The sequence below is a fragment of the Falco rusticolus genome, chromosome 3 (genome assembly GCF_015220075.1).
Source record: "Falco rusticolus isolate bFalRus1 chromosome 3, bFalRus1.pri, whole genome shotgun sequence".
In the NCBI taxonomy this organism is placed as follows: Eukaryota; Metazoa; Chordata; class Aves; order Falconiformes; family Falconidae; genus Falco; species Falco rusticolus.
In genome coordinates, this window is record NC_051189.1 from 98,210,281 (window position 1) to 98,234,784 (window position 24,504).

General features: G+C 44.7%; 3 protein-coding genes across 4 annotated transcripts in view; 1 reads left to right on the top strand and 2 right to left on the bottom strand.

The window, feature by feature from the left end:
• On the bottom strand, nucleotides 1–2,847 carry NHLRC1 (NHL repeat containing E3 ubiquitin protein ligase 1). The gene has a single exon (XM_037381830.1). The coding sequence runs from the start codon at nucleotides 2,795–2,797 to the stop codon at nucleotides 1,625–1,627; it is 1,173 nt and encodes a 390-aa protein (XP_037237727.1). The 5' UTR covers nucleotides 2,798–2,847; the 3' UTR covers nucleotides 1–1,624.
• Nucleotides 2,848–4,570: 1,723 nt separating this feature from the next.
• TPMT (thiopurine S-methyltransferase) lies at nucleotides 4,571–16,211 on the bottom strand. Of its 2 annotated transcripts, none has more exons than XM_037381604.1 (9): nucleotides 16,139–16,211; nucleotides 14,678–14,809; nucleotides 13,838–13,930; nucleotides 12,661–12,793; nucleotides 12,146–12,198; nucleotides 7,373–7,447; nucleotides 6,560–6,645; nucleotides 5,496–5,540; nucleotides 4,571–4,705 (listed from the first exon to the last, which is right to left on the bottom strand). In XM_037381604.1, exons 2-9 carry the CDS (start codon nucleotides 14,785–14,787, stop codon nucleotides 4,590–4,592), a joined length of 711 nt encoding a protein of 236 aa, XP_037237501.1. In that variant the 5' UTR covers nucleotides 14,788–14,809; nucleotides 16,139–16,211; the 3' UTR covers nucleotides 4,571–4,589. The 2 variants fall into 2 exon arrangements, with proteins under 2 accessions (XP_037237501.1, XP_037237500.1); XM_037381603.1 differs by lacking the exon at nucleotides 16,139–16,211 and adding an exon at nucleotides 15,796–15,904.
• The window catches only part of KDM1B (lysine demethylase 1B), a 28,290-nt gene continuing 19,953 nt past the window's right edge, over nucleotides 16,168–24,504 (top strand). The window contains 9 exon segments of the mRNA XM_037381597.1: nucleotides 16,168–16,276; nucleotides 16,415–16,478; nucleotides 19,027–19,129; nucleotides 19,958–19,983; nucleotides 19,985–20,011; nucleotides 20,013–20,078; nucleotides 21,885–21,974; nucleotides 22,753–22,864; nucleotides 23,565–23,681. Coding sequence (XP_037237494.1) covers nucleotides 19,040–19,129; nucleotides 19,958–19,983; nucleotides 19,985–20,011; nucleotides 20,013–20,078; nucleotides 21,885–21,974; nucleotides 22,753–22,864; nucleotides 23,565–23,681 — 528 coding nt within the window. The 5' untranslated portion in view covers nucleotides 16,168–16,276; nucleotides 16,415–16,478; nucleotides 19,027–19,039.

Consider the following 24,504-nt stretch of genomic DNA (forward strand, 5'->3'; position numbering starts at 1 on the left):
TAGGAGTAAGCAAATCACACTTTATTGGCAGGTCACTGTTCAATTAACCTTTACAAACAGCCACATTTGATAATTTGTTTGTTTATATACATGTTAACATAAGACAGATTAATACATTTTCTGAATTAGAGGGCTAAACTGGGCCAGTTTAAAGTAAGCATTTGGTAAATCACCGGCGCAGCAATACATGCAGTTATTAAATGCCCTGAAGTCAGACCAAAAGCCAGATTGAAAGTTTACTGATAGAAAGATCACCTGTGAATTTCAAATTATGTGAGTTAGTAGTAATGATTTCAGTGACCAAACAAAATAAATGACCCCAAAGGTTTTATGCCATTTTAATCTACTTGTCACTACCTCAGACAGCATTTACATCTAAATTCCTTTTAATGCTGAATCACTTAAGCAATCGTTTTAGCAGCAGGTAAATGCCTAAAAGTGCCGCAGTGACTTCTAGTGGGGGTGTTAAATCCTTCTCAAAATAATTCATACACACACACACACACACATGGTAGAGATACCTTAATTTCCATTGTGTAATAAGGCAAGAGAAGTCATGTCCACAGTGAAACTGTCTGCAAAAAATATAACTGATCTAAATGTGCTGTGTATTCACAATCAACAAAAACTCATTTGGAAGCTATAGGAAAAAAAATGAGGCTTACGTCCCCCTTTCCCTATTACTTCTCACCAACATTTCAATTTTCAGTTGAATCTTGGAGTTTGGGGCACAAAAGTACCATATTAATGACAAGACAGAGGCAGTACTGGAAACCTCCCAAGCATAGCTGTGTTAGCAGCACAGCCAACTCAATTTTATATTGGCGTTAAGTACTTGTGATATAAACACAAATACTTGAAGGGGCTTTTAGGGAAAGCTGCCCATGCTGGTAACCACACACCAAATTATCCCCAGGTAGACACCGACTCGTGCATTATGCAGGAAGATCCAAGTGCTCCAGTACAACTCTAATAAAGGTGGGAATAAACTAGTACAGAGAAGAGTGCTTCCAGAAGCACATTTCCCCAGTACGGGAAAAATAGGCTTTGAGCACCAGTTCACGTAACTCACTCAGCAGTGGTAGCTCCTCCATTGCAATGATCTTAGCCAGATGCAGGCAACCTTGAACTGAAGCTTCCATTTCTCCAATCATTTCGTTAAGCCAGTCTCTTTTTTCTTGCAGAAATTGTGGAAACAGAAACTGTCACCCTCATGACTGTATCTATGCTTAACGAGGAATAATGAAAACTACGTGCTGGGAAAGTGAAAAAACGATGCAACCCTTCCTGTCCCAGGTGGCGGTCTCTGATTACTCCATTCCAGATGTCTTTGTCAAAACGTACCAAAAACGTTTAGTTGTCAAGGTATGGAAGTTTTAAAATGCCAAATTATTTGTTTGATTCATTGCTGACTACAGCCTGCAACGGCCAAGTCTTCTCCTGCAGACAGGCAAGAGATTCGATGCAAGCTTTGCAGGAAGCACAGCGCGCTGGTCAGAGGGCAGTACCACCTAAAGTAAAGCCCGGACAACGCCTCCTCCCTACATGCCAACTAACACCAGAACTTTGCGTCCTTTATGGCCAAAAGCAGCTTGAACTTGTAGCAGTAAGCATCTAAGCCCAATCAGATGGAGCTATATATTTTTATTGAATGATCACCGCTGTCTAAAACGACGAGGGAATTGTTTGCCATGTAAGCCAGTCCTACAGGATAAGAAAGCCCATGGCTAATTAAAGGGTTAAAGGTGGGAAACTCCTCAGGTTTCCCTAAGCATATTACCGCTTGGCTACAGATATCAGTTACTATAACTCGACCCTCTTTATCAAAGGCCACAGCTGTAGTATATATTTTGGAGGGGAAAACGAGGTTCAGACCAAAGCTGTCCATCTGACTGATGAGATCCATCTCCGCACTGAATATCTTCACTCGGGTGCTGCTGCTGTTCGGTCCTTGAGCTTTCAGATGCTCTATGACCACGATAGCACCCGAGGTCTGGGAGACCGCGACCCCTCTCGGGCTGATGAGCTGAGACCGGATCATATGGCACTTCTTTAATTTCCCCGTCTTGAAGTCGGCCGTCAAGCGGTACAGCGCGCCTGCCTCCGAGTCCGTCAGGATTATATCACTCTCAGGGGTGGCATCCAAGCCCCAGGGTAAACAGAAACCTTCCCGGACAGCCAGGACCCCCCTTCCCTCAAAATCAAAGGCCTTCACAGAGCAGTCCCCGCCATCGGTGACCACCACATGCCCATCCGACGTGATGGTCACATCAAGTGGGTACTTGATATCGTTGCCCGCGTCCCCCCGCTCCCCGAACCGCTGCAGGCAGGATCCGCTCGGCCCAAAGACGTGGATCCTCTTCTGGCCATCGTGTGCCACTGCCAGGCGCCCCGACCGCCGGCAGGCCGCCACGCCGGTGGGGTTCACCAGTGACCCCCAGCCCCCCAGCGCCAGCCGCAGCCCGAGCCCCGCGGGGGCCGGCCCGGCCCTGCCGCCGCCGCCCGGGGCCGAGGGGCCGCAGCCCAGGGCCGAGGGGCCGCGGGCGGCGGGGCCGAGCAGCTCCAGCAGCTGCAGCAGCGGCAGGCAGTCGCTGGTCTCGGCGGGGCCGCAGGCCCGCCGGCAGAACGGGCACTCCAGCCGCCGCCGCTCGGGGCCGCTCAGGGCCTCGACGCAGCCCCGGCAGAGGACGTGCCCGCAGGGCAGGTTCCGCGGCCGCCGCTGCCCGCCGGGGCCGTACCGCTCGAAGCACACCCGGCACTCCAGCAGGCTCAGCTCCGCCTCGTCCTCCGCCGCCATCCCCGCCGCGGCCGGGCTGCGGGAGGCCGGCGGCCGCCGAGGGAAGGCGGGCGGCGGCGGGGGCGGCCGGGCGCCCCCTGCGGGCGAGCTGCGGTGCTGCGGGAGCTGGAGGCCGCCCCGCCCGCCCCGCTGAGGCCGCCCCGGGTCCCGCCAGGCCTCGGCCGCCGCCGCGCCGGTCCACGGCGATGTCAGCCCGCAGCGCGGTACGGAGCCGCTCGCACTTCCCCAAGATGCCTCTTGCTGTCCTGGGAAGCTTTAAGAAAGGCAGTGAACGTGTTTCCGCCGATCACTAGCGGCCGCTTTTCTCAAAGGGACATAGCACACCTTGTAAAGTGCATGGATAGCAGGTGCTCGTCAGGCTGCGTGTATCTGCAGAGTATCCTCAGAGTAACTGTACGGTATGCACACAGAGGGTGGAGGTGCTCGAACCTCATGGCTGCAGTCCCGGCCAGGAGTGAAAATATACACAAACAGAAGCTTGCACCGGCCCGCCGGCTACAGCCTTCCGTCAACTGATCTTGAAGCACCAGTTGCTACAAGCAATATTGAGACTTGCAACAGGGTGTAGCATGGGACCTGCTGTGCTAAAATCATCAGACCCACCTGCAACTCAAGGGCTGCAACACTCTGAAAAGCCCCACGGCTTTTCCTTACCTTCTGGTCTTGGTGAGTTACGATACACTATATGGCAATTGTGCCTTCCCAGCATTTTTTAATAGCTGCCAAGAAAAGGTCACGGCAAGAGAGGGTTTTGAGAGCTCATAATTTTCTAATTTTTAAAAATTGCAGTAGTATCCATACAAGAGCGATATTAGGAAAAATTTCTTCCCTGAAAGGGTGGTCAAGCACTGGAACAGGCTGCCCGGGGAGGTGATGGAGTCACCGTCCCTGGAAGCGTTTGAAAAACACACAGATGTGATGCTTAGGGATGTGGTTTAGTGGTGGCCTTGGCAGTGCTGGGTTAACAGTTGGACTTGATGAGCTGAGAGGTCCTTTCCAACCTAAATGATTCTAAAACCCACAAAGAAACGTTTGTGTCCGGATGAACACACAGCAGCTCCGCAGGCTTCCCCTGAACCCTCTCGCCCTACAAACCCAGTGCTGGTTTGCCTGCTCATAGCTGTGCTCTTGAGGGAGGGAGCAGCACACTCACAAGCAACCACAGGGACATTTTCTCCCCATGCTCCCTCCTATATTGTCATCTGGTTCGCTTCCTTCCTGCTCGATGGTAGTTCCCCCCAGGCAGCTGCTGCGGAGCATTCCTGCCCGCTTGCTGCCAGCTTGTCACTTGACTTGTACTCACGACTAATGGGGATGGAGACAAGTGACTTGCACCAGCTTCCCGCCTCCCTCGCCCAGCTGCCCAGCCTGGCGCAAGGCCCGTGTCGCAGGAAACACTCTGAACAGCAGCTGCCATTGCTCCGGGGCTGCCAGCCGATGGGGCCAACCTGCGGAGCGCCGGGCAGACAGCATCGACTGACATCGGCTGAAAAGGAACGGGCACCTTTCTTTTTCCAAGCCCTGATGATTTGAATTGATATGGAAGAAAAAGATAAGACCTTAAAAACGCTTCTTTCTGCATGGTGTTTCAGAAAAGCAATGTGCATCTCAAGACGGTGAAGGCCATTAGATAGGAGAACTGACTTGGTAAGCAAAATGGACAAAAATGTTCCAGAGGCATTTTTCCCTACAATGAAGCCTGCTTTAAGAGTGCCCCAAAATATGCCTCAATTTGAAAGATGAGATAAAAATAAAAGTGAGATGGGAGGCAAGTTATTTCAATTAATTTTAATCAGACTACAAACTTCAATACATACAGCACCTCCAGAAAATAATCTAGTCCCCATTGTCTGTGTCTGTCTGAGAAATCATCGACTTTTTCAAGACACTTAATTTCACAGTGGTTGCCTGAAAAGGAGGAAAGAGTAACAAATTACTGAATGATCAGTCACTGAAAAATGCAAACTGTCAAGGGCAAAAAAAGTAATAAAATCTTATCCACATCCACATATTTCTTCACAATCCCTAATGCAGTGACACAAATGCACAGGGGAAAACTATGTGTCTTTCACGTTGGGATGCTCCTGCTCATGCCCATGACTCGCTGTATACAGGCACTGCAGGGGTCTCAGAGAGCTGTGAATTTCAAAGAGGTGCAATATCAAAGCATATCAGGAGGAACTTTTAAAATTAAATTCCCACCATAATTCCAAATTTCATTGTTTTGATGGATTTGAATTATACATTTAGCATTTTCTCTGCATGGCATGTTACTTTTCTTTGGCTACAAAACTACAGCAGAAACAACTGTAGCACTGGTATGCAAAGGCCTTATATTAAAGCCAGGGTAGCTGGTGATGAGGTGCAGAGACACAAAATGGTCAAACAGGACTAAGATTGCGGCTACAAGATCCGTGAATGCAGTATGAATCCTGGGAGAATTAAAAGATGCCAAGAGGAGGAGAGACACTGTCTGTCCCTTGGGTTTTAGTCATATCTTCTGAAGAGCTGAGAATCTTCCTGGACAGCAAGATCCCTGTGGCTAAATGAGATTTATTTTCCCTGTAATATTTCCATGACTCCACCCCTTAGATAAAAAGCAAACAACTATCACTTGTCACATGGTGAGGCAGAAGCACATAAACACGTTTATGTATTTTGGAAAAAATTCCTAAGGGTTAGCTGAACTATTACTTACCAAACAAGCTTTTAATTTCAGATTCAGGAACATAAAATGGTGGACCTGAAAGAAAATGGATGAAGCTAATCAAAGAGAAGACACGGAAAGGGGACAAACATTTACGCTGCAGCAGGAGAGCCAGCGCCATCACTCACAGCACCTGGCCTGCAATCGGGCCCCAGGGTGCAGCACCACCTGCAAGAACCAGAAAACGCCATGTCCAAGAACTGGTGGCACTTTGATGGGCCACCAGACAGCTTCACGTGTTGCCACAGCAGCATCTCCAGGCTGCAGCCAGGGTAGCCACATTGTCTGAAGTCATGGACGTGCTGTGGATACAACCGCTTGCAGCGTGCTGTGTGAATCTGGCCTACAGTCTCATTATACCACATGGCATAATTAAAGCTAAAAGCTGAATAATGTGAAAGGGAGAGCAATGACTTAAACTATTGCTGCTTATGACAACAAGACCTATTTTTTCAGGGACAAATATGCTAAAGAGCCCAAAAGCAGCAAGAAATCTCTTTCTTTTGGGAGTTAGTAATTAACACACACACACAAAAATTTTTTTTAAAAGACCTCAGACCTCAGTATGTAATAACAGTTATAAAAGGAAAAAATACTTTATGATTTCACAGAATTTCCCTTCTTCCAAGCATATGCAGACCGTGGCAGCGGCTGGGAGAGGCACAAGATGGGCAACACGCTGGGTTGCAAATCCTGGGTAAACAGAGCAAAGCCAGTGTTCTCTTCAAGCTCCCCGGGCCAGACAGGATGTTACTCTAAGCATTCGCTCTTCCAGCTTCATTGCCACAGCCACACTTTTGGTTTCATTTCATTCTTAATATACCATGTCCATCCTCCGCTTACCCTTAGCATGCCCAAATGCTAGCGAGAATGCAAAGTTAGTCTCAAGCTTGGTCAACATCTAAAATTTGTAACACACAGTTGTATTGGTGTGATCAGCTAACAAAGCTCTGCTGACAAAAAACCTGGGGAAGATACCAATATATCTGCCACATCTATATACAATTTGTATTAAAGCATGCAAAATCAAAACATGAACAGTGTGAAGTTCTCACCTTTGTGTTTGTTTGGATCGTATGAAACCGTAACAAGGAGGTAAGAAGAATTTTTCTCCATTAGGCTGATCATCAAACTGACATAGCTAAAAGAAAGTTATTATTTTGGAACTGTACAAACATTCAAGCGTAGCATTCGAAATACTCAACAAAAGAGGTAACGTGTATTTCTATGCAGAGGCAACTTGAACTGAACTGCACAGAAACAAAGCAAAGCTTGGAATTTCATGAGCATGAAATTCATGCTACACATAAAACAAAGGTTACTGTTTACTCCTCATAAACAAGCATTTATCTCTTTTTGCATATTCATCTCAAAACTAACAGACAAAACAGTATTCATCTGCCACAGTCTAGAATACAGTCCACGACACAGGACTGACCTTTTTAAATTATTGTGAATTCAAGATTATGTATCGAATTCAAAAATCCTGGGGGTAGGGTCAAACTACATGTGGCTTGGCTATAGGCAAAAATGAAAAAATGGAATAAAGGGAAGTGAGGGGAAAGAGAACAAAGAGAGGAGAAGCAGGTGGGGTCAAAAGGAAATAAAAAATTCAGATGAGGCTTGCAGCTCTGCTTCTGCTGGGTTGGAACAAACCACATATTTTCCCACCATGAGGCAGGGTGGCTTCCTGAAAGAAGCTCACAAATCTAGAGCAGAGCATTCTGCGACTGCAGCTGATGCTTGTGGTAGAGAAGAACTTGTGTAGGTCAGTTCTTTGAATGAAAGAGGACTCACTGACAAATGGCAGGAGGAAAAACATGTCACTGCATACATTAAGAAGATAATAACAAAGCAAACTTACTAACCGTTGTCTGTCGCATGGATTCACAGCTACTAAAGCTCCTCTATCCCAAACCCCATCAAACTTGCCAAGTATTGAGCTACAGGGAGAGGAAAAAAAAGCTTAAAAATACCAAAAGGCACCTTAATCTTCATTCAGATACTTCTGTGAAGTCACAAGGATTCTCCAGCCAGCTGTGCAGGTTCCCCACCACCTTTTTGTTCCTGTCTGGCATTTGCATGATCTAAACCAATACAATCTGGAACCCAAGAAACCCCCCTGGTACACAGCCCTGCTGCAACAGCAAAGAGGTGCTGGAATTGCTCAGCATTTCCCCATCATTAGGGGGTGCTGAGAGAAGACAGGGAGGAAGGAAAGTCACGTAAAAGCATTTGGGCTACAAGCCTGTGGTTTTGGCGATCATAGCCTGCTGCAACCCTTGAAGCAGCACTAACACGCACTCAGCACGTCCATAGCTCTTGACCACCTTCTAAACCCACGCACAATTTCAAATGTAGGTTAAGGAAGGTGCCTCGTTGCTTCACTATTGCTGAACTCAGCACACCCAGTACTTCTAGACACCTCAATTCGCAGCTACATGCCCAGGGTAGTTAGCTTCAGCTTGCAATTTGTTTGATGTGGGGAAAGCTAAGTTACTTTGCTGCTTGCTGCAGTCTAACACCACCACAGACATTATTCTTCCTCCTGTATATGCTGGCAGCTGGCTTCAGTGACCACCTAGAACCTGCAAACGGCCAAGGCCATTGGGATGTGCCTTTATTGATGGGTAGTAAGAGCAGCCAGGGTGATGCCAAAGATGAGGACGTTTGGGGGGAAAGGAAGAGTGTTGGTTCTGGTAATTATCAAAATAGAAGCTTAAAGCACAAGGTAGTCATAATTTAAACGGTGTAATTTTAAAGATTGTCTGAAATAAGTTTACTTAGTGAGGAAAAATGTAGTATGGAATTGTGCAACACCTTTCTGCCTGACGGGAGGGTGTCAGAGTCCTATTGCACCACCTCTTTCTTCACTGCTGTGCTGGTTTTGGCTGGGGTAGAGTTACATGTCCTCCCAGTAGCTTGTATGGGGCTACATTCTGGGTTTGTGCTGAAAACAGTGTTGATAACACAGGGGTGTTGTAGTTACTGCTGAGCAGGGCTTACACAGAGCCAAGGCCTTTCCTGCTCCTCACCCCACCCCACCAGTGAGCAGGCTGGGGGGACACAAGAAGCTGGGAGGGAACACAGTTGGGATGGCTGACCCCAAGTAACCAAAGGAATATTCTAGACCATATGACATCATGCTCAGCAATAAAACTGGGCGGAAGGTTGGGAGGGGAGCCACTGCTTGGGGACTGGCTGGGCATCGGTCAGTTGGTGGTGGGCAATTGTGTTCATCTGCATCACTTGTCTTTCTTGGGCTTAATTTTCCTGTCTCTTTGGTTGTTGGCTGGGGGGGGGGGGAGTTCCTTAATTTTTTTTTTTTAATTTCTTTTTAATTATTGAACTGTTTTTATCTCAGCCCACAAGTTTCTTTTCTCACTTTTACCCTTCTTATTGTCCCTGACATCCCACTGGGGTGGGGAGTGGGGAAGGGGGGCTCTGTGGTGCTTAGTTGCCAGCTGGGGTTAAACCACGACAAACTTTTCCCTGCTCACTTCAATGAAATGGCATTGCTAAGTCTCTGGCATCTAGCCTAGAAGCTGATCCTGGATTTCCCACTCTACTGTGATGAGACACGATAACAGTTTTAAGTCCTGACTTTTATAGTTTGCCAAGACTAAGCATCTAATTTAAATAACCAGCCTCTTAAATGAAAGGAGGATTTTAAAGAGACAGTTAAACGTGCAATGGGCATGAGGGGGACAAAAAGTCTAGTGAGGCAGGTGACAAACTTGACCTTCTGAGGCTTGAAGGCTATTCTCTGTGCATAGCTGAGTCTGCTGCACAGCCTTAGGCAAGCCCCTGAAGTTTTCTGCACTTTTTTTTTTCCCCAGCTTTGATCTGGTCTAACTGGAAAGGTGGCAGTGGCTCCATACAGGCATTTCTTGTATTTTACTCCCCACTGATTTCATCAGGCCCTACAGACATCACAGGCTGCAGGCAGCTTCATGCTGTGGCCTTCCCCCAGTCCTGCAGGGTCTCCCGGTTGCCCAGATCTCGGGACCTCACGAGCATCTGGGTGCTCCCTGCCCATCTGTACCTCCAATTTCCTTCTGAGGAGAACCAAGCCTTGAGGAAAAGGTCAAAAAAGGTACAACAGCTCTTTTTCATCCTGACGTAGAGTCAGGATGTAGCTAAGGTGTTAGGAAGTGCTCCGCTTGGATGCACCTTTCACTGTATCACTGCCCAATCTTTTAGCCCTACATCATCTCCTGCTATGTGTTTATATGCTATGTGGCACAAGAGATCACAGTCTAGATAATACTAGAACTAATAAAAATTAACACTTAAAGCAGAAATTCACATATCTGCAGCAGTCCCACTGGATTTAAGCAGCAAAAGTTGTGAATTTCTATCTCTGTATACGTTAAATAGTTCCACTTAATGCAATTTTTAATTTTTTTTTTTAAAGTCTTGCAGCCATAATTGTATTAGGAGGTACAATGGTTGTGTAATATAACCATTTTACATATGTCCCAGAGTTCCCACAAAGAGCAGTAATTCCTGTTACTCTTTAACTAGCAAGAGTCTTTGAAATGTCTTGTTCTGACAAAGGTCAGGAGCACATCTGAGTTCTCCTCTAATGAATGCTGGGCTAATGGAGATCAAAAGGATTGGTTAGCAGGCCAGCCTCGGCAAGAGAGAAGTAAGTTTAATTACTGGGTAATTAATCAAATCATCTCTACATAGAAACTAGAAGAGTGTGTGCATTTTTCTAGTCACAGGTATCTGCTGACTGCTTCAGGGAATGCAGTTCATACTCTCACCGCTTCTGCACCCAGTACAGAACCATCCATCCAGAACATGTAGTTGCCAGTTTATTTTGTGGATGATGAACCATGTACTGGACCTAGTCAAATGCACCGAACGGGTAATTAATTACCTATTTTTGGTTTATTTCTTAACATTATTCCACCATGTTATGATTGAAGTTACAGGTTTCACCATGCCACTTGGTACAAAACTTAGAACCGAATTTTTTAAAAATTGCTGATAAGAAGCTTAAGCAATCCCTGGGCAACTTGTCAGCTCACAGTAAGGATTTATAGGGATCTACACAGCTGTAGCTACACTTCAGGGGCAAGGTGGGGAAGAAGCCAGGCAGTACCTACAAAGTCACATTCATATCCAGTCCACCTGTTCCAAGGCACTCACTTTGCAGCACTAATTATATACACACTATTCAAATCAACTGGAGTCAGCTGCACCAGCAGAAGTCTTAGCAATGCTCTATTGTCTAAAAGACTTTTGATCGTAGTAACAGATATTTTTTTTTTCCCCAGTTTATGCAGATGGGGGCAGGGGGGAGGAGATGATACCATAAACAACATGTTCTGGTACCCTAAACTACCTATTATGCCCATGTATGTAATCTCTCTAAAAAGCCCGTCCAAATAAACATTAACACTTGACTTCCTTCTTCTTACTGAACAGCCACGGAACAAATCCTTGTATCCTTGTTCCTGATAGTCATATGTAAGAAAAGCAAAGAAACAGAAAACTTCACCAAAACCTTATAATCTAGGCAAAATCGTATCTGAGTAAGAGGAGGGAACTACAGAGCAGGACTCTGGACACCTTCAGTTTCCTACAAGATACATTACAAACCCAGAAACAACACCACCTTCTTGGATGCCCTCCAGTCTCCAGCCACCCTAGCACCAGTCTAGGTCCGAGGATGTTTTAGGACAGATTTAAATATGCCTGTTGCTAACACCACTAGGAAACTACTGAGCGCAAATAAAGATGCCGGGTGCCTTACTGTCCAAGGCAGAGGACTCTCTCCAGCCCCTAGCACAGAAGACTAAGTCCTCCTGTAGTCTCTGAACAACTTTGTAATTTTCAAAATTCCTCCACTGGCTGCACTTGGGCGGAAGGTCAGTGCAGAGCCACCACAAAATCTGAGAAGTGACACTTGAGGCCACAGAGCAAAATGGGTTGAAACACTTTCCAGGAGTCAGTAGTGCAGACTATTAATAAAGTATTTTGCATTTTCTCTTAAGTCTTAACTACAAAATAAGGAATTTTTTTCACTAAAAAGCCTTCACAAGACATTCGTAAGCCAAGCCACATTTGTCAAGACACTTGCAGAGTCAGTGTTTGACAATATATTATGCAGTCACAAAGTACGTTAAGTAAAGCAATAGATACATATAATCAGTGGGTACAGCTTATCTATGCGTACGTTAATCAACGGTTGGGGGAAAAATACATTTAGAACTCAGTTAAAGGAAAAGCTGACTAAGATGACACCTCTAGGTATATTCTCTTCACTTTTACCAGGCTGCTCTAAGTAAGTGATTGTGCTAGGGTTTTGCTTTGTAGAATCCATCAGTAATGTTAAAGGCAATTTGTTTTTACTGTAAAAGCAAACACATTTTTCTGTAACTTTCACAGGGCGGCTTAGAACAAGAAGCCCATTTACATTAGTTGGCACCTTTATCTAGTGGTCAACAAGAGTCAATTTTTGTTGGAGACAAAATTTACATTTCTTATACAAGTTAGTGAGAGTTTTCTTGAGAGGACCTGTCCCAAATCTTTAAGGCTGATTCAAATAAAGTAATGTGACAGTATCATGACATGTATCAATAGATGTTTCATCACAGAGAGTTGTGAAACACACTGTATATTCCTACCTGGACAAGTCATAAATACTGCAGCAGTAGAGAGAAATGTTACCACAGGTACTCTACAACAAAAAGCAAAGGAAACAATACTTATCAGCAAACTACCTTTAAATATGCATTTATAAGTGTACATTTATATTTCATAGCTTAAAATATCCACATATACTATTTTAAAATATACACTTTGGTGTAATAGGGAAAAAACTGTGAGAAACTTTTAAGTTTAATTTACTGAGGTACCTCTCCTGATTCCTTCTGGAGAGGCTCTGATCTATCAAGGCATGCAACTGTCCAATATTAAAATACGTTTACTTTACATTCAGGTGCTTCAATGTCGTAAGAAAAGGCGGCCAAAGTAATAAACTCAGAAGTACAACTCGGAGCCTCCTTTCAGACCTCTTCAGGTGAGGTGAATGACTACCAGTAAGACAGAGGCATAAAAGCACAATGACTTGTTTGCTCAGTGATGCCCAGTAATTGCATGATTAACCACACCAGATCATTCCACAATGCAGGAAACGTACCTGCAGCTTTTTTGCTCCCGAAATCTCCGGGACTGGCTGCTCACAATAAGGCAGTCCATAGTCTGAAAAAAATTCCTTCAGCGCTTGCTCACTGACTTCCACACCAACAACGCTGTGTCCCATGTCCACCAGCCTGCACACAGCAGAGAGAGGTGCCACATTTATGCGAAGCCCACAGTTGGGCCATTACCAAACACCTATCTCCCATGCAGCAGTTATTCCTTAGGGAAACCCTGGTTTTCGGATGCACTGCTATGTCTAATCCTTTCTGGAGCGTTCACATTTTATTGCACACTTCTCCCCTATGATCTGAGCTTAAATTAGCACCATTCGCCACACAGCTGATGCGCACTTACAGGCTTGACTTAAGATCCAATGGATTATTCATTTACTTCCATGCACTCGATGAAAACAAAGGTGATGTCACAGATGACATCCATTTCAGCTCACAGAAACATGGTTTGCTCTGAACTGCAGTGGCTGGGGCACGCTGCCTGCCCAGCTGCCTCTGCGGCTTGCAGCCACAGCCGGGGTGCTGCAGCAGCCCACACAGCCTGCAGTCAGCCTAGGCAGCAGCTATCACGATAAAACCTGATAACTGGGACAAACTTGACTCCTTGAGGATGCAGCTCAGGCAGTGTTTTTTGGTTTGCATCCCCTCCCATCAAGAGAAAACCCTGGCCTACCCACCCCCAGAAAATAAATAATAAACTTAGAAAATAGGAAGTTATATTTAACCCAAATCATTTCAGTTCCCAGTGTGACACACAATGCAGACCTTTGAAAACACGCTCTGGCACAACCAACCTCATTGCAGGCAATTTAAGCTGGCATCACCGTCCCCCCTACCCCCCCCCACCCCTGCCAAAAGCAGCAGGGGTAAGGGCACAGCTTCAGTCACACTGTCCCTCATAGACTGAGCACTCCCTAGGCTGAACTTGGGACAATCAGGAGGACTTTCAGGTTAGTCCTTATCCATCCCATTTATGCTACTGTACGAATATCCAGGAAATGAAACCAAACTTCCTCCTGCCTTCAGGCTCCGGTGACGCGCTCTCCTACCAGCCAGATGCGGCAGATTTCCATTGGCCAACATAAGGCTGGGAATTCCCCCTCTCCCTCCCTCCCTCCCTCCCCACATCAAATAAGATTTTTGCTCTCATAATCTGTGCTTTACCATTTCATCTCTACCGCTTTACCACAAAGTGGGAAAAATATCCTCAGTCCACTCCTGCCATTTAAAAGAACATCCAGGTACTTCTGGAAGAGCCTGCAAAGAGACAGACGTGCTTTACTCAGCACCACAAGTATCTGTGCCCGCACATTAAAAGCCAAGTGCTACATACACCAGGTAGTACATGAATTCCAGGTGCTTAGCTCAACCTGCTTCATACCATTAGAAGTAAAAACATAAAAAAAAATATCCGTTCACCTTCCACGTACTTCGAAAGTATATTTCATTTCTGTTAGAAACGAATGCATTTCTGTTTGTTCCATTTTCTGTTTTATCTTTTCAAGTACACAAAAAACCAACCCAGCTCTAGGATGGCCACGAAGCTTAAACAAAACGATTATTGAACCTTCATATTAATCAAATCACTACAAAGGTCCTAAATTCAAGTTTCATTGACTGAAAGGCTGTATGATCCCGTTTGCTCCCTTAGGTCCCAGTGCTCCGGTGCCCTCAGCGTGTTTTAGGCCCCAGTTTCATAACTTAGCAGCAGCAGCACCGAGCTTCTGCATCGGAAAATTTCAGATTTTTAGCGAAACTACACAAGCTTTGCAATTTAAAACCCGATTCAAGAGTAAAAGATCAAAAATCACTTCAAGCCTTTCTTTTTCTCTGCCCTTTTTTGACAGATGTAGGCCACAAAAATAGGCGTATTTATTTTAGTATCAAGCTGTGCCTGCATAAAATCATTCTCCTTTTGTAAACGCTCAATTTTCGATTAAGAGTTTCTTGACTAAGTCACTCATCTGACATCTGTACACAGCTCTGAGGAGTAAAGTCACGTACGGATGTCCTTGCTCCTTGTGAAACCCGATGTTCCCCATTTCCCATTTTTGCAGCCATTCCTCCTCGGTCACCACTCTGTCCCTCTGTGCTCCAATATCCGAGCCATCCATTGTCCCCAGGGAGTGCCAGCAGCTGCAAAAAAACCCACGAAACATCCAAAAAACGGAGAGAAAAATTACCCCCACCCAACGAATGGTCTGGAACCGACTCTTCCAAGAATCAAATAAAAATTTAGTACAGCTGAGATGATAATTTGGTGACTACTGGCTCTTATTTACTAGAATCAAATAAAAATTTAGCACAGCTGAGGAGATGACAATTCAGCGACTATTGATTGTCACTTCCTAGAATCAAATAAAAATTTAGCAGAGCTGAAAAGATGATACTTTGGTGACTAGTGGCTCTTAACTAGAATAAAATAAAATTTAGAACAGCTGAGGAGATAATTTGGTGATTGTTGGCTCCTACTTTTTAGAATCAAATAAAAATACAGTAGAGCTGAAGAGACGATGCTTTGGCGACTATTGGCACTTACTAGAATCGGATAAAAATTTAGCAGAGCTGAAGAGATAATTCAGTGACTCTTGGTTCTTACTTACTAGAAGCAAATAAAAATCTAGCAGAGCAGAAGAGCTGATATTTTGGCGACCACTGGCTCTTACTAGAATGAAATAAAAATTCAGCAGAGCTGAAAAGATAATACTTTGGTGACTATTGGCTCTTACTAGAGTCAAATAAAAATTTAGCACAGCCGCGGAGATGATAATTTGGTGATTACTGGGTCTTACTTTTTAGAATCAAACAAAAATATAGCAGAGCTGAAGAGATGATAATTTGGCCACTATTGGCTCTTAACAGAATCGAATAAAAATTTAGCAGAGCTAAAGGGATGATAACTTGGTGACTATTGGCTCTTACTTACTAGAACTGAATAAAAATTAGCAGAGCTGAGGAGATAATAATTCAGTGGCTCTTGGTTCTTACTTACTAGAATCAAATAAAAATATAGCAGAGCTGAAGAGATGATAATTTGGCGACTGTTGGCTCTTAATTACTAGAATCGAATAAAAATTGAGCCAAGCTGAAGAGACGATAATTCGGTGGCCACTGGCTCTTACCTCCCAGACCCACAGACAGACTCGGCCGCGCTGCCGCGGCGGTAACCGGGCGGTAACCGGTGGCTGCGGCCAGACGCCCCCCGGCTCAGCCCCGGGTGCCCCCCCGTTCCCTCTCTCTCACGCAGACTCGTGGGGGCGAGAAGCGGCCCAGGGCGGGGGTCCGCCGGCGCTCAATCCCCCCCCCCCCCCCCGACACACACCGGCGCTCAATCCCCCCCCCCCACCCCGACACACACCGGCGCTCAATCCCCCCCCCGCCCCCCCGACACACACCGGCGCTCAATCCCCCCCACCCCGACACACACCGGCGCTCAATCCCCCCCCCCCCCCCCCCCGACACAACCGGCGGGTACCTGGGGCGGCAGGGCCGGGCCAGGCCTGTCCCCGCCCCCCGCTGCGCACGGCGGAGAAGCGGAAGCGGCGGCAGGAGGAGGCGGGCTGGGGCGGCGCTGGTACTCGGGGAGGGCGGCGGATGGCGGTGGTGAGTGACCCCCTTCCCTCCGCTGCAAGGAGCCCCCTCCGCGGCTGGCGGGGCGGCTGCGAGCGCTGCCCCGTCGCCACCCTCTCCCCTCACCACGTCTCTTTCCCTCCCCACGTCTCTTTCCCTCCCCCGCTGCAGCTGTAGCAGGAGGCGGCGCGGACACGCGTGGATGTCTCCGGCCCCCCAGTGACCCGGCCCTGAGGTGAGTGCCAGGCAGCTCCCCGCCCCCCCCCTCTCACCGGTACCCTCCCCCCGGGACTCCCCCCCCCTCCCCGGGACTCCGCTGCCGCTGCCAGGGCGCCGCGGGCGGGGCGGCAGTTACCGGCTGTCAGCCGCCGCCCCGCGCCGGGGCTGTGAGGGGCGGGCGCCCCGTTGAGGGGGAGGGGGGGCGGGCGCCCTTCGTGCCCTACCGCCGCCAGGCTGCTCGCCGCCCTCTCCCCACCAGGCCCGGGGTGTCCCTGCCCTTTCTTTTTTTCTCTTAGATATGTTATTTTTTTCCCCTAAAGACAAACTTGCTGTCAGCTGAGGAGGTAACACCCCCCCACCCCCCCCAGCTTTCCGACGGAGGCCACGGCTGAAGCGTTATCAGATGTGACAGCACATTATGCGTTTCTCTCCCTGTCCGTTTAAAGTGCTTATTTTCTCAGCCGATAGTATTTATAGGATGCAGAGTCACGTAAACCTAAACCAAGTCAGCAACGTTTGCATATTCTTTAAAAAGCTGTGGGTTTTTAGGGCGGGGGTTGGTTTTGGGGAGGGGAAGTGGGGCGCAGGGGTGTACTGCGCTGGAGGCACTGGCCTGGCGTGCACTTCTGTGCACAAGCTGATCTTTTTTGCTCTCTTTCTCCCCACCTCCCCCTTCCCCCACCCGTCACGCTTACAGCAAAAATATGTTTGTGATTCTGCACGACTGGCCTCCACCTTTCGAAATGGGACGTCTCCCTGCATCTTAAATATTTTACCCAACTTCTTAGCGAACGCTAATGGCCACCTTTTCTTTTTCTAACCCCCTGTACGCAGTGAAACAGCAGCCTGTCCTTTTTACCTTGGTGGGTAAAGGGCCTCCACGCAGCTGCTGCCGCCTGCGATCACCTGGCGCTCGCCAAAATGGGCGGCCTGGTGCCTTGCTCGGTGCTGAGGTGGTTCGTAGCCTCTGACCGTAATGGCAACATAGGAACGATGAAGCTAAGGTGGTACAGAGCGATGCTGTTGTGCTGCTGATCCAGGAGGAAAGCTCTGGGTGGTGGTGGGAAGCCACCATTTCCTGGGGTGTAACGCAGCAGGTTAGGGAAATTTCATGTAAATGAAACTGGGGTGGGTTTCCTTTCTCTACTCTCCAACTTCATCGCCCCATACAGTGGTAAGTTATGGTGGAGTGATGCTTTTTTTTCCAGGTAATAAAGGTTGACTTAATTATTTTTTCTTTCCTCTAATGAGTTATAATTGCAGGGGGGAAGGGGGTGCATGCAAAAAAGAAATTATTATTTTTTTATTGGGTTGTCTGAACTGATTTTTCACTTGTGTGGATATCATCATGTGATTTCCCTTCCCCTGCCAAATCAATTTCTGCTGTCTTCAGAGGAGAAGGAAGCACTAATTTGCTTGATTTGCATCAGCCTAATTTGAAACTTTGTAAAAATACCCATTCTCTCCTCCTCTTAGCTTTACTTTTAGCAGAATTCCTGAACGAAGCTACTGCTACCACGTCCACCACGGTCGGCTTGAACAAGGAAGATACAGCCTGAAATTGAGATTTCTAAATTGAGAAGTCTAAAATATATTTTAAAAAACCCCACAAAACCAAACACCAAACTGATCCCTATAAATAAAAGCTGATCCCTATTACAAGATAACATTGGTGATACAGTGCCATAGTTGAAGGATTTTATTTCCACCTCCTTTCTGTATGTGGTGGAATGCATTTAGATTAAATTCTTCCTCCAGGCTCTCTTTATTTGTGTTTTGCTCCCTGTGAAAAGAATGCCTTTGATAATACCATTTTAAATGTGTTTTCATATTTCTGTGGCATACTTTCTCACACTCCGTGCTTTCCAGCTTGCGTGATAAACTGGTCTTTTCCGCGTTCCCACTGATGTAGTCAGAGACGGCTATAGAGCTTTCTTATGGCATAAACCTCTTATTTTTTCCTGTAGTACGCTTAATGACGAAGTCTGTAATATTCCAGTCACCTATAATTGCCATGCAACTACAGTTTAGTCTTTAAATTCTAATGTACTTTCATAGGAGGGTGTGCAAGTCTTGGAACTGATTGTTTACCTCCTATTAAACATCTCTTCAGTTTGCTGTTTGGAAAAGTGCTTTACAGTGTGAATGTTTTGCTACCAGTAAGTAAATCAGCAGTAAGCAGGATGAGCCTTACACTGAGTGGTATTTCAATGCTTGCGTTATGATCTGATGTCTGTTCACTTTGCCAGCGCAAATTCTGGTCCAGGTCTTCACATGACGCAAATCAGATTATTGAAATCCAGGGTATGCTGATCTGGAACTGCCTGTCAAGATGTACTCAAGGCTCTAATCTTAACTCCAAATTTAGTTTAAAATAGTAGCGTTGTTCCTTCCCTATAATGCCTCATTCTCATTTTGCTCCTGAAGTCAAGCTATACAGATTCTTAACTAGGTAACTCTTGACAAAAGTAGCATTATGAGTGGCTGTACTGCCCAAGTGATTAGACAGCTCTACAGTGTCAAGCAATTCAATTTTTTTTAACTACTGTCCTCTTTTTTTGTAGATCTAATAATACAATGTCAACTGGAAGGGTACGAACGAAAAAAAAGGCATGTTCTTCAGACCACTCTCCAGACAACCTTCCTCTGAGGAGCTCTGGAAGACAGGTATTTATAATAATTTAAAAACACATGGGTTCGTACTCTGGTATTTTGTATTTTCTGTTGATGTTTATAAAGAAAGTAGGCTTCGTTGTGGGTAAGTTAGAACTTGGAGCACTATCCAGAGAGAGGAAGAATAGTTATTCTGTGAATAAGTAGGGCAAAGTGTCTCGTCTGTGAACAATATTCAGAGAAGATAATTTCTCAGTATAACTTGTAAATACTTGATGTGTTAAAAATACTATCACAGATTTCTGTACAGCCAGACAAAGCTGTCTATCTATCCAGACGGAGGCTTAAAACACCACAATACGCGGCACCTTTGAGGCCCAGAAGAGACATTTGGTGTACAGCTTTGTATCTGGAGTCTAAAAAAAGCCCCAAGGATACCCTAGTATTTTATGTGAGGTGCAGATAAGATTGCTGCTAATTAATATCAGTAAGTATGTGAAGAAGAGATTTTCTGAAGGAGAAATAGAATGAACGCATGAGGCTTGGCTCATTAGCATGTGATGGAGCTTAAAATATAATTTAAACTGGAAGCTTTGCTTATAATTTCTTCAGTGGCATCGGTTAGTCTAAGGCAAGACATTTTTAGCTTCAAATTATATTTCCAGCCTTACTGGTTTTGGTTTTTTTGGATTTTTTTTGTTTTGTTTTTGGTAGAAATACTGACCTATTTTGACAGCTGTTTCATGCTGCAGCTATTTCACAATGGATACAAAAATTTTCATTAGCGCCCTTTTAACCCACAAGCTGCAAAACTGTCTGAATGCTATTTTGTAGAAAATGCATTTATGTAATACCGATCAGATTTCAGCTATTCTTTATTAGGTGAAGAAGAAAGCGGCTGAAGCAGCATGATGATGATGAAGCATCAGAGAAGAAATAGAAAGTGTGAAAAAGCTGGATGCACTGCAACATGTCCTGTTTGCTTTGCCAGTGCAGCTGAAAGGTTTGATTCTTTCTGTTTGCATTTTCCATGGACTTCTCTAAACTTGCCGCTGAAGTTTAGGATCCTGGCTATATTCTGAAAAATCCCTTCATTTCTATGTGTAGAGGAGAGTTGAAAGGTACTAATAAGAGTCTTACAATGCCAGGAAAGTTTCACAAGTTATTCTTGTTGTGGATAACTTTCTACTGTGCAAGTTGCTAATTCGGATATAGAATATCTTTAGAATACGCTTATTTATGTTGTTCATGGTGTCTTCTGGAACATGCCTTGCTTCTGTGAAACTGAGCGCGTGTTAGTGTAATCTGAGGCAGCTAAACTTGCTTTCAAGATGGAAAATGAAACTGTCATTTACCGTAGAAAGTCTTCATCACTCCTTTGCTGGAGTGCTTTGCAGTCCGCAGTGGGATTCTGACCTTGCAGTTTTAGGGTTTGAGAGACAGTCATTTGAACTCTTTGTTTTTTCATTGTTCGTGGCTTTCTGTGTGCTCACACGAGTCCTGTGTTCTGACCCTGGTGGTACTGAACGCGTGATTCTGGCAAGATGCGTCTATAATAAGCAACACGTTAGACCTCATTATGCCGTAGGCAGGCTGTAATTATACAGCATTCCTCCCTGGGTAGTTGAGACGAATTTTCCTATTTTTATTTATTTTCCAGTGATACAAAATAATTCAGTGCTTCATCTAGGTATCTGTGTGGATTTTTTTCCGTGGCAGGGGGGTATTTTCATAGGAAATCCAAGTGTTTTGGCAGTTGCGTGAGTGACTTGTAGAAGAAATAAGCATCTGACAGATCAGCATTGGTGATACTACATAATTTAGTTAGGAAACAATAGATACTGCTTAGTCATCTTTTAAGTTGTTATTTTAACGCTTTGATTTCCGCCCCTCCCCCCACCCCGTACATATTTTCAACATTATTTGAAATGAGATAATCTCATGGCTAGCTGTTTTGGTGAGTGGCTTAGGTCAAGGCTTTTTACCTCGTGCATTTACCTTGAATCATTTCAGTGAGTTTAATGAGAGTTTTCTAAGTGAAGAGCGGTTGTTTTGTCTGATGAATATTATCGTTGCTAATGGATATTTCTGAGAGTAATAAAGAATGAATGTCCAGAATGTGTAACTGCTTCCTCAGGGTTTTCTCTCGTTGGGTTAAAATCGCAGCCAAGTCGGTCACGTGAAAAAATACAGGCAACATCTGTTTTGTGTTCAAATTTGCCTTTATAGTTTTGTCAGTTGTTCTGGGGATGGGATATTGTAACGATTTACGAATCAATTGATCACACATACAGGAAAAATCCTGATTTAAATGACCCTCCACCCTTGCACTAATATCAGAACAAAATGGAACAAAGTAAAGGAACTGTAAGTTCCTGTGGAGGGGGACATTGTCGTCTTATACATTAGCGAAACACTTAATGTGTTACAGCACGTATTGTAAAAGCGAATGTATTTCATGTTCAGGAAACGTCTGATTAAAGGGTTCTGAAGAGAGGCTCCATTGACCATTGTTAGCGGGAGGTTGCTGGAAGCCAGAGCAACTATAAAACTGCGCATTGTGTACGTCGTGCCTCCTTTGCATCTGGTGTTGCTTAGTTGGGAAACTGGAAGTGTTGGAGACAATTGAAATCTTATTGTTATTTGTATGACTGTAAGTGCCCTCTGCAAGTCAGCCTTCACGAATGTAACATAAAGCCCTGGCTTGTCCTGAGTATTTTTTTCACATTCTAGAATGTGCTACAGTCAGTAGAAAGATCTTTTTTTCTAAATGTTTTGTAAAACTATTTCTATGTCTCCTGCATTACAGGTGTGCTAAAAATGGGTATACGTCTAGATGGTATCATCTTTCCTGTGGGGAACACTTCTGCAATGAATGTTTTGACCACTATTACCGAAGGTAGATTTGCCAATTAAAGTTGTGCCTTTTCAGTGCTTATTAAAATTTGACAGATGTTACAACTGTTGAAACATCATGTACATAAACATAATACAGAACTTGTGCTCATTTTATTCAAAGCAAGGCTTAGACACTGACGCTAAAACTGCAGGTTTATGGACTAGTCATCAACTCAAACGTAGCAGTGTGGGCAAAACTGGTTACTTCAGGCAGGCTGGTTTGGATGTATGGTTATCTGAAGCTTTTGTCTCAAAACAACAGAGACTTTTAAGGGATGAGAACAGTTTTAAGTAAATCTATTTTCCTTTATAAAGGACATTCACTTTACAGTGTGAATTCAGGAGACTTGCCGCTCCATAACATTAAATCAGTGAGCAGATTTAACTCTTGCGGTTCAGTGACTGTGAAGTGAAGACTCTGCTCGGGCTTACAGAGTGCTTTCAGCTCCAAGCTCCTTCCCACCTAGAGTGGGAGTTGAGTCCAGGTCTACTAAAGCTTTTGGGTGCTTATGTGCTCAGCAGTACCTGTGACTCAGGCCAGGCCTTGGGTGCTGGAAGTGTGCTTATGATCGAGAGGACACAGTAGTCGGGATGCAATTTATTACTATCGTAAGAACCATGACTTTCTCCTTATTTTAACGGGAAAGGTAGGACTCTACAGCCTTATTTCTCTGTCCTTACGTAAAATGTTTAATTTTAGAATAACTGCTGTTGCTCGAAATGAACTAAATATCCAATTTTCTGACTGCTTGTCATTTTATTTTCCTCTTCTTTCTTAGCCATAAGGATGGTTATGAGAAATACACTGCCTGGAAAAGGATTTGGACAAGTAATGGTAAAAGTGAGCCCAGTCCAAAAGCCTTCATGGCTGATCAACAGCTTCCTTACTGGGTAAGATGGAGGGTGATCTGTTTAATATCATCCATTTCAGTGTGATGTTCTAGTGTGAGTTTCTGATATTGTAAGTTCAAGCAGCAGGTCAGCTGAGGTTTTGAGGGGATTTTCTGGTATTAGAGTGCGTTGGGAAAGCTCAAGATAATAATTCTGATCAGCCTTTCTGTTGTTAGAGACCTCCACACCCCCACAAAGAACCACCTTCTGTTGTTTTTTCAGTGAAGTAGCAGTTAAGATGTGTGACGTTCAAGAGTGCGCCAGCTATAGGAAAGTACGAGTGTGAAAGACTTCCAGAACAGATTTTGTATTTCCCTGCTAAAAAGAGCAGCAGCAGAGAGACTGGAGTGGAAGGAAGTTGGGTGGTGGTGTCTTTTTTGTTGTTGCTGGGTTTTGAAGTGGTGAACAATGTGTTTTTGCAGTAATGCTTACAAAACCACTGAAGACCATAGTAACTGGGTGTTGAATTGATTTTGGAGTTAGGTTCTGTGGAGAAATTCAGTGTTACAGGAGATGGGCACAAGATTCTGTGTACCAAAATGTCTGTCTTATGACCTGAAAATTACATGAGAACAATTTAACAATTGTATTTGACACTTTCTCACATCTCGCTGCTTTCTAATTGGTTAGTTATGCTTCATTAATCTTACCTGTCATCAGACAGCAACTAGTAAAAACATGTTTGTGTGTTGCCTTGTAGGTGCAGTGCACAAAGCCAGAGTGTGGTAAATGGCGTCAGCTGACAAAGGAAATCCAGCTGACACCACAAATAGCAAAAACTTACAGATGTGGTATGAAACTGAACAATTCTACCAAGGTAACACAGAAGAGTTTTGCTCATGTTGAAACTAACAAGTTGATATTTCTTGTTTGCAGATACTAATTTCTTGTTTGCTGCTTAATGTTTCTCATGTTGAAATGGTTGTCCGATAGCCTGGAGAACTGTGTGGTGACAGGCCTACATGCTGTTTGGATTTTTTTTTCCCTAGCTGGAGATGTCAAAACAGAAGTACCTGGAATGTTTTTGTCTGCACAGTCAACTGTAAAATCCTTCATTCTGAAGCTACAGAAAGATTATCAGCATGTACAAGCCAAACATGCACCAGGAAGTTTATTTTGGTTTTGTTTGGCCATACTTTGTTATTGAGGAAAGAATCTGAAAAACTCAATGAGCTTTTATTAATTTCTAGCAACTCTGTCATGGGGCTTTACATGAAAACTCCTGAAATTTGAAGAGTCCTTAGAGTGCCATAGTATCTATACAGTTAAAAACATAACGTGAAAATACTGATCATGTGAAGATCAGAAGGGTCAGCATTTAATCTTGAAACTTTGTGATAAAGATACTCTTAAAATAAATGAGGAACTTTCTTCTATAGTCTAGACTGGAAGAGCTTCTCTGGCAAATGTGGGCTATTTGCAGAATTTTTCTAAAATTCCTGTTTGTTTGTTTGAGCATTCCACTCCAGTTCATGTAATCGAATGTATATTTTACTGTCTGATCAGTAGAAACTAACTTAACAAGTGTGTTTTAACTATGCATTCTCTACTATTTATTTTTATTAGCATATCATCTTGGCTACAGAAGGCTACACTAATGCATTTTTCGTTTGTTTTTAAGCTTCGAGAACTATGCCATA